The sequence below is a fragment of the Malus domestica genome, chromosome 04, assembly GCF_042453785.1.
Source record: "Malus domestica chromosome 04, GDT2T_hap1".
Lineage (NCBI taxonomy): Eukaryota > Viridiplantae > Streptophyta > Magnoliopsida > Rosales > Rosaceae > Malus > Malus domestica.
The window spans coordinates 10688629-10696288 of NC_091664.1; the positions used below are offsets into that span (position 1 = coordinate 10688629).

A 7660-nucleotide genomic window follows, 5' to 3' on the forward strand; every position below is an offset into this window, starting at 1 on the left:
ATATCTAGTTAGTCATGGGCTTATTTTTTTATTTTTTTTGACAAGAAATGATAGTATGATATTTCATTAATCAACACAAACAAATACAAGAATGTGATTAGGTACATAACTTTCGTAACTAATAAATTGATCTGAAATGAATTTGCGCAAACAAACAAATAAGAGTAAACCCCTAGTATACTAAACTTGCAACCCAAAACCAAACTTGCAACCCAAAACCATCACGACTCACGAGTCACATCACGTGATCCCAAAATCCCAGCCCTTTCCCCAAAATCCCAATGCACACCCGGCGCCTCCAGCTGCACCTACAAAAACATTGCCTTCCTCATTCAGGACTTTCATCGAACACCTTCGACTCATTCAACCTTTACATTACAGACAACCGCCTTTTAACTACACGTGGCGCGAACCCAACACGCCCACAATCACACGCGTCACCACCAAGCAATCTTCGCTTTGCCACCGCCACCGCCACCGCCACCTCCACCTCCATAGCCTCCATAGCTCCCTCCCTCCACCTTCGTCATTACTCCTTCTCCTTACCCAAACTTACAGTAACCAAGAATGCACCGTTTCAAACTCCCCCTGCAGTTCCCTAAATCCATTTCCTGCAGTTACAGAGCTCTCCACGACAAAACCCAGTTGGACAGCGCTGGGTCGCTGGCCTCCGTCCTCAAGTCGAGGGCGGTGGTCAGGTTCCGTGGTCCGGACACGGCCAAATTCCTTCAGGGTCTGCTGACCAACGATGTACGGAAGTTCGGAGAACCCATGGATGAGAAGACCTCCACTTTGGCCACCCTCAATTTGTCCTCCGTGTCCGAACGGCCCATGTACGCCGCGCTGCTGACGCCCCAAGGGAGATTCTTGTACGATTTCTTCTTGTACACTCCGCCCAGGCCCGATACCAAGCTCGATAGGACGGGGTCGGCGCCCGGCCCCGACCCAGATGAGGGGGTGGAGGTGTTCGCCGACGTGGATGCTTCGGTCTTGGATGAGCTATTGAGTACCTTGAAGAAGTGAGTTTTGGTTAATCACTCTGTAGCTTTGGTTATCCTAATAAGGCTGTTTTGTAATGGGTTCTGTTTGTTTACAAGTTTTGAGTGGGAAAAATGGATTTTTCTTTTGTTTTTTTTTTTTACGGAATTTAGTTTCAGTTGAAATGTGGTTGCATATGCATGTTAAGGCTATAAATTGTAATCCATCTCCATGACTAATCCATGTTCTACCTTCAACTCGGATAAAATTTGGAACTTGGTTGCCATGGTTTCCTTCAACGTTCCTTGAATCTAGCGAGTTATCCAATTCAATCCTAAGCACCATACATGGCCTGAGTCTAACTAAATGCTTTCGATATATGATTCGAGCAGTTTGGAAATGTCGCTTTAGTTTCAGCATCAAATGTTCGCATTTCCTTGGACATTGTGTCATTTTCCTCTTCTTATAGTGCTTCACTTTGCAATGTAAGGTTGACGTCTGTTTCCTTAATATGTTTTTTTTTTTCCATTTTGCAGATACCGTTTGAGGGCTAAGGTTGATATCGAGAATATGGCAGAAGAGTTGAAATGCTGGCAGTGTTATGCGGGAAACGTCTCTGGAAAATCCTCCTCTGTGGAAGAACCAGAGGCTGCTAGTGTTGGGTGGGGTGCTGGTGTTGATCATTCAGGCATGTCATCTGCACGCAGGAATGCTCTTGGATGGCAATGGTTTAAGGATCCCAGATTGGATTGCCTTGGTTTCAGAGGGATCTTCCCGTCGGATACATTACGTGAGTTTTTAACCCTTGGCTGCTTTTGAGCTTTGGATGTGGGATACTTCTTCACAGACCTTGTTAATTAAGCTACGCCTTTTTTCTTCTTTCATTGCAGCACCTTTGGTTGAAGCTGACAAAGAAACAGATGAACAGAATTACCGTCTATGGAGAATAGAAAATGGAGTTGCAGAAGGCTCAACAGAGATCCCAAAAGGTGCATCTTACTTCCTTCCCGACGCTATACTTGAATTTTTAATAAATCCCGAATAATATCTACGATATAAAACTCAAATGTTCTTTGTTCATGATTTACTTGGTAAGATTTGGCCTTCATTCTCCGTGAGTGGTTCTATTTTGTCCTGGAATTGCCTAGACCCAAGAAAATGTAGTTTTATGTTATCCCATGTACGTTCTGTCGTCTGAACGTGTAATTATCATGTCTAGGTGAGGCAATTCCTCTTGAGTATAACCTGGTGGGTCTAAATGCAATTAGCTTTCACAAGGGGTGTTATGTGGGCCAAGAGCTTATAGCTCGTACACACCACCGAGGGGTCATTCGCAAACGCTTGCTTCCTTTAAGGTTTCTCGAGGAAAACGGAGAAGGTAATCAGCCTTCCAATTCAACTTTCATAATTTTATTTGTCCAGTATGTTTCCAGAGTCCCAACCCTTAACTTTCTGTTATTTCAGAAGCAGAGCAGAAAGTTGCTCCTGGCTCCGAAGTGATTGATAGCGCCACGGGAAAGAAAGTCGGGACTGTCACAACTCAACTCGGGTGCCGTGGGCTGGGTGTCTTGCGTTTGGACGAAGCCTTCAAGGGATCAAGTACATTGACCATACAAGGACAGAAAGATACAAGGGTTGAGGCTATTAAACCAGATTGGTGGCCTGCTGAATGGCTTCAACAGCATCAACATCAAAGTGCAGTTGCTTAGAATGATGGTGTTGCCCTCTACAGACTTGTTTGATCCTGCATGCCGTCGCCGTGCCGGCAGTAAATGTACTTCTATACATTTATTTATTTTGATTGTTGAAATAAAATAAAAGAATGTGTTTCATTGAAATGATGAGACGAGCCGTTTTGGGGCTGCTATGCCAATACTTCTGTTGATTCCAACTCTTCCTAATAAGGGTATGAGATTGCAAGCGTTGAATACAACACAAAACTCCTACACGATTGTTGCTGCACTTCTTCTTCTGTCTTTTCGGATGCTTTAGTTTAACTTTCTGGATTTTTTTTGAGTTTGACTTTAAACTAAATGAAAATAAGTTTGATTGGTTCCTAATCTTTGAAGCATTTTTCAAACTCCCGCACCTGATCGCTGTAACGCCAATATCTGATCGCTATGGGTCATCAATATTTAATTTTGATCAGTAATGGAGTTTTCATATGTCTTCAACAATAACAAAGCCTTATCTCACTAAATGGGTCGGTTACATGAATCCTAGAACGCTATTGCGCTCGGTTTTGTGCCATGTCTTCCGTTAGATCCAAGTAGTCCAAGTCTTTTCTTAGTCTCTTTCCAAGTCTTCTTAGGTCTTCATCTATTCCTTTAACCCTGAGCTTCTTTCTCGTAATTGTTATCATATCTTCTAGATCCGTCTTTATATATTTAATTTTGTTTTGATTTCTGATCAATCAAATATATTTGACGTGAAAGAAATTAGCCGTGTGTTGGTTTTCGGTCCTTCTGAAGAGGAAATGACATTCCATGACATGGTATCAGCTGAAGCCGATGATTTTATTAGTTATTGTCTAACTGAAAAATTATACATTACTAATGATGCAACCAGCACCAGACTTTGAACAGTAACCAGAATACATCCCTAAAATGTATGAGAAACCATCGGATAGAATTTCACAGATGGAACAAATGAATCTCAACTCTCCTTTCAATTTCCTCGACTTTCACCTCGAAGGCTGGCTTTCCAAACATAGATTACAAGTAATCACAGGGAGGTCATTTAGCTGGTTCGCCACTAAGGGTGCAACTCCATTGAGGCCTCACTTTCCGGGGTTAACATCTGCAGCAGTTTATTCCACATGGAAAATGGCAGTGGTATCAGGAACTGGCTCCGAGGTTGTTCAGCTCCTGAATGACTTCCGCCATTGTTGGCCTGTTGTCAGGAAGCTCGTGGGTGCACACCAGTGCGATTTTTGCTAGTGCAGCTGCTTCAGGTTCTGAGAATTTCCCTTTCAGGTTGGCATCGACAAATTCTTCATATCTGCATGATTCTGCAGCTGATCGCATTGAACTACTAAGTTGCAGTTTCCCAGATATAACCTGAAGGATGATGACTCCGAATGCGTATATATCACTCTTCTCAGTGAAACGACCCGTGGTGATGTATTCAGGAGCTAGGTATCCCATGGCGGCACTTGTTTTAAGAGTGGAGAAGACAACATCATCGGCTAGCAACTTAGGAAGGCCAGAGTCCAAAATCAATGGGTTAGACTGCTGATCAAGGAGAACCTTGTCAACCGATATGTTTTGGTGGATTATGCCAGGTTTAGTTGCTTCACTGCTGTGTAAATATCCGATACCTGGTCGGAAAATAACAAATAATATCACAAACAACATACTGGAATATGCACACACACATGGACGGGTCATTCTAGTGAAGATAACTTACCTTTTGATATGCCGTTGACGATAGCGACTCTCTTGGACCACTCGAGGACTTCATTCGTTCCATCTCCTACATCAAGATATCGAGAGAGGTTTCCCTTGGGAATGAAATCATAGATAAGGAAGCATTCACCCCGGCCCCTAGAGCAGCAGAAACCTTTAAGCTTGACAATGTTTTCATGTCTCAGTGAAAATAACAGTTCTAGTCCTTTCAAAAATTCAGATTCTTCAGACTTGCAGCTGGTCACATTAACGCTCCTTACAGCCACAAGAGAACCATCTCTTAGAACTCCTTTGTAGACAGAAGAGAACTTGCTTCTCCCCAATAAATTCACCTCGGAGAAGTATTGGGTTGCAGACTCTACATCTTCCATGTTGAACCAGTATTTATTCAAATACTCCTGGGAGAGACCAATTCCGTTCCGACCATCAGCCAAGGGATCCCATCCGTTAGCGTACTCAAGACTCACAAGTGGAGAGGGACTTCTCCTGTAGAAATCCCTGGCCTGATCAGTGCTAAGACGACCATCAGAAGGATCTGACGTATTTCCAATCTTTTGTTTTCGTTGCCTGTACCGGATAAGGGCTAGAAATACTGCCCCAGCCAAAGTGACAGAGAGGGCAATAACGCCTGCAACAACTGCACCTTTCGGAAACTTGGTCGATTTTCTGCAATGGGTTTGGTTGCAAGACGCTTGGACATCTACAGATTCAGGGTTAGCTTTTGGAGTGGAATCAGTTATGTTTGGTCCAAGTGGTAGTCCATGAGCATTCACGTTGTCCATGTCAAAAGATGTGCAAGCTCGCAATTTAGAAAATCCAACTCCACATAATCTTGGGTTGTTCTCGCACTGGAATCCTTCTTTTAATCGTTTCAAAGCTTTCATTACAAATTATGGAAATAATCAGAACGGTGAAAATACACAGAAAATGCCAAGCGAAGAAAATAGAAACAACAAACGATTTATGAAAATAAGTGAGGATGGATTGAATAGACATACCATGAGGGGCAACTCCAGAAAGCGAGTTGCTTCGGATATCTAGGACTTCCAAGGATGGGATATCAGCTAGTTTTGCAGGAATTGTACCGAAGAACTTATTGAAGCTCAGATCAAGCCTTTTAAGCACTCCCAGGTTCCCCAAGCTTGCAGGAATTTGACCGGTTAGTTTGTTATACTGCAAAGCAATAACACTTAGCCTCTTTAAGGATCCCATCTGGGTTGGTATATTTCCTGTCAGCTGGTTACAACATAGCTGTAGAACTGCGAAAGACCAAGAAGAAAACAAGAAAAATTATTATATATGGAATGGGATTAAGCCAAGAACAACTAAATGTAAATGAGCAATTGAAGATGAAACATCGATAGACATAAATCGAAGAATATACACTTGACTAGCAACCAAATCATAACCAGGAAAAACAAACCATCTTTACAATATAAGATGAAAAAAGAAATCAAGTAAGACGAGTGAGCTTCATTTCCTGGAAACCAAACACCAATTTCTCCTCGGGAAATGATTTCTGCACGCCCCTTTTCTCATTCTCCGTTTATTTTTCTCCCTTGATCTCAAAGGCCAGACAAAAATCTGAAGGAGTGTGCGGAAATCGCTTCCCTCTCTTCTTTCGTCGTCTTCTTGTCTTGCTCGTCTAAGGGAGAAAACATGACTATAAAATTCACCCAATTATACTAGTTCAAATAGCAGAATTGAACTGAGTTTTGACGAAAAATCAAAGCTTTTCACCACTACATTACGCTATTTCACCCAGTAATTATCCATTCTTACCTACAAAAAGACGGAAATTTATTTCTCTCAGAAACTGAAACATTTCAGACCAAAAAAATTACCAACCTTGGAGACTAGTCATGTTCCCAATCTCGGAAGGAACACCCCCAGTTAGATTATTGATGTTGAGATACAGATCAGTGAGTTCGGTGAGATACGAAATCTCTTTAGGAATCTCTCCTGACAAGTTGTTGTAGTGCAAGTACAGACCCGACAAGCACTTAAGCTCCGCCACTGCCGGTGAGACCCGACCCGAGAGACCCTTCCCCACCAAAGAAACATTGGCCACTTTGCGGTGCTCGTTGCAGGCCACGCCTTCGAATGAACCACTACACGGGTCACCTTCTTTGGTCCACGACTTCAAAACCCTGCCTTCCGGGTCCAGAGAGGCCTTCAACTCCATCAGAGCTCCGAGCTCGGCATTCCCACAAACAGGTGGTGGGGTAGAACATGCGAGCAGAATAAACAGAGAAACGAGAAAATGAATCAAACCCATGTGTGATTTCGGGTCAAAAACTCGAACTTTGTCCGAAATTCTTGATCTTCAGTGCTCACAGTAGAAACCCATGTTGCTTTTGCTACTAAGTCGGTGAGGTTTTGTGTATTTTTTTGTCAGGTAATGCAGATGAGAGAGAGAGAGAGAGAGAGAGAGAGAGAGCACAAAGGAATGGTGCAGTATATTCAAAACGGAGAGTGCAATAACTTCCAACTTTTTAGAGTTGCAGAGACAGGTTCACATTTGGATTGGGGTTTAGATTTGGGGTTGACAGTTGTCTTTGATGGCTTTTGACGATTGGCGCATTTTTTGCATCGTGGATTGGAATTTTGGTAGAAAGGTTGATGTCATTTGGTCGTCAGACCTCGAGTGCTGTAAAAAGGAATAACACAATGGAGTAGTTTTCATTCATCTTTTGCATGCGCTTTATTTTTACAGAAAAGCAAAGGGTACTCCCCAGATTTTATAGCGTATATGGTCGGATTATCGTATGTTATTGTATAATTAGAGAATATATTTTTTAAGTGTCCTTTTAGTTGTATAAGAGCAACTCTATCGTTGCGTATCACTTTGGAGATAGGCAACTCAATCCACCCATTCTTTTCAAAACACTTCAGCCCACTCGGACAATTGGATTCAAGGTGAGCCCGATGGATAAGTCAAACAATAATCGCCTGACCTAGCAACCTGCTTATGTGATGCAAGGTTGATGTCACCATGACATAAACCACAATTTAAATTATTAAAAAAATGATAAAAATGGTTAAAATTATAAAAACTGTTGATGCACAAAACCAGAGGTCTTGGAACAACGAAAATCTGACCGTGGATCTGCAAGAAATGTAAATAACACAAGATGTATCGTGGTTCACCCCAATGTTTGGGCTACGTCCACACTGATTATGTATTTATCTGAGATGTGAGGAAGAGAACATCTGAATATGAGAGGGGATGTGAGAGGGGTGAGAAGGCTTCAGAAATGGCCTCTTCTAATTGT

The 7660-nt window shown here is 42.3% G+C and overlaps 2 protein-coding genes across 3 annotated transcripts; one reads left to right on the forward strand and one right to left on the reverse strand.

The window, feature by feature from the left end:
• LOC103408293 (putative transferase At4g12130, mitochondrial) lies at positions 1-2940 on the forward strand. 2 transcript variants are annotated; one of them, XM_008347149.4, is made up of 5 exons: positions 1-1019; positions 1515-1768; positions 1869-1967; positions 2198-2356; positions 2449-2940. In XM_008347149.4, exons 1-5 carry the CDS (start codon positions 568-570, stop codon positions 2685-2687), a joined length of 1203 nt encoding a protein of 400 aa, XP_008345371.1. In that variant the 5' UTR covers positions 1-567; the 3' UTR covers positions 2688-2940. The 2 variants fall into 2 exon arrangements, with proteins under 2 accessions (XP_008345371.1, XP_008345370.1); XM_008347148.4 differs by having other exon boundaries at positions 26-1019; positions 2443-2940.
• A 535-nt stretch (positions 2941-3475) lies between these two features.
• LOC103408292 (LRR receptor kinase BAK1) lies at positions 3476-7058 on the reverse strand. The gene is made up of 4 exons (XM_008347147.4): positions 6234-7058; positions 5384-5644; positions 4387-5262; positions 3476-4297 (listed from the first exon to the last, which is right to left on the reverse strand). The coding sequence occupies exons 1-4, from the start codon at positions 6661-6663 to the stop codon at positions 3816-3818; spliced, it is 2049 nt and encodes a 682-aa protein (XP_008345369.1). The 5' UTR covers positions 6664-7058; the 3' UTR covers positions 3476-3815.
• Positions 7059-7660: the final 602 nt, after the last annotated feature.

Coding starts and splice junctions, on each gene's coding strand:
- LOC103408293 (XM_008347148.4), top strand. CDS start 568: ATGCACCGTTTCAAACTCCCCCTGCAGTTCCCTAAATCCATTTCCTGC. Junction 1,769..1,868: donor CTTCCCGTCGGATACATTAC/GTGAGTTTTTAA, acceptor CTTTCATTGCAG/CACCTTTGGTTGAAGCTGAC. Junction 1,968..2,197: donor CTCAACAGAGATCCCAAAAG/GTGCATCTTACT, acceptor TATCATGTCTAG/GTGAGGCAATTCCTCTTGAG.
- LOC103408292 (XM_008347147.4), bottom strand. CDS start 6,663: ATGGGTTTGATTCATTTTCTCGTTTCTCTGTTTATTCTGCTCGCATGT. Junction 5,645..6,233: donor GAACATGACTAGTCTCCAAG/GTTGGTAATTTT, acceptor GGTCTTTCGCAG/TTCTACAGCTATGTTGTAAC. Junction 4,298..4,386: donor CGTCAACGGCATATCAAAAG/GTAAGTTATCTT, acceptor TTTTCCGACCAG/GTATCGGATATTTACACAGC.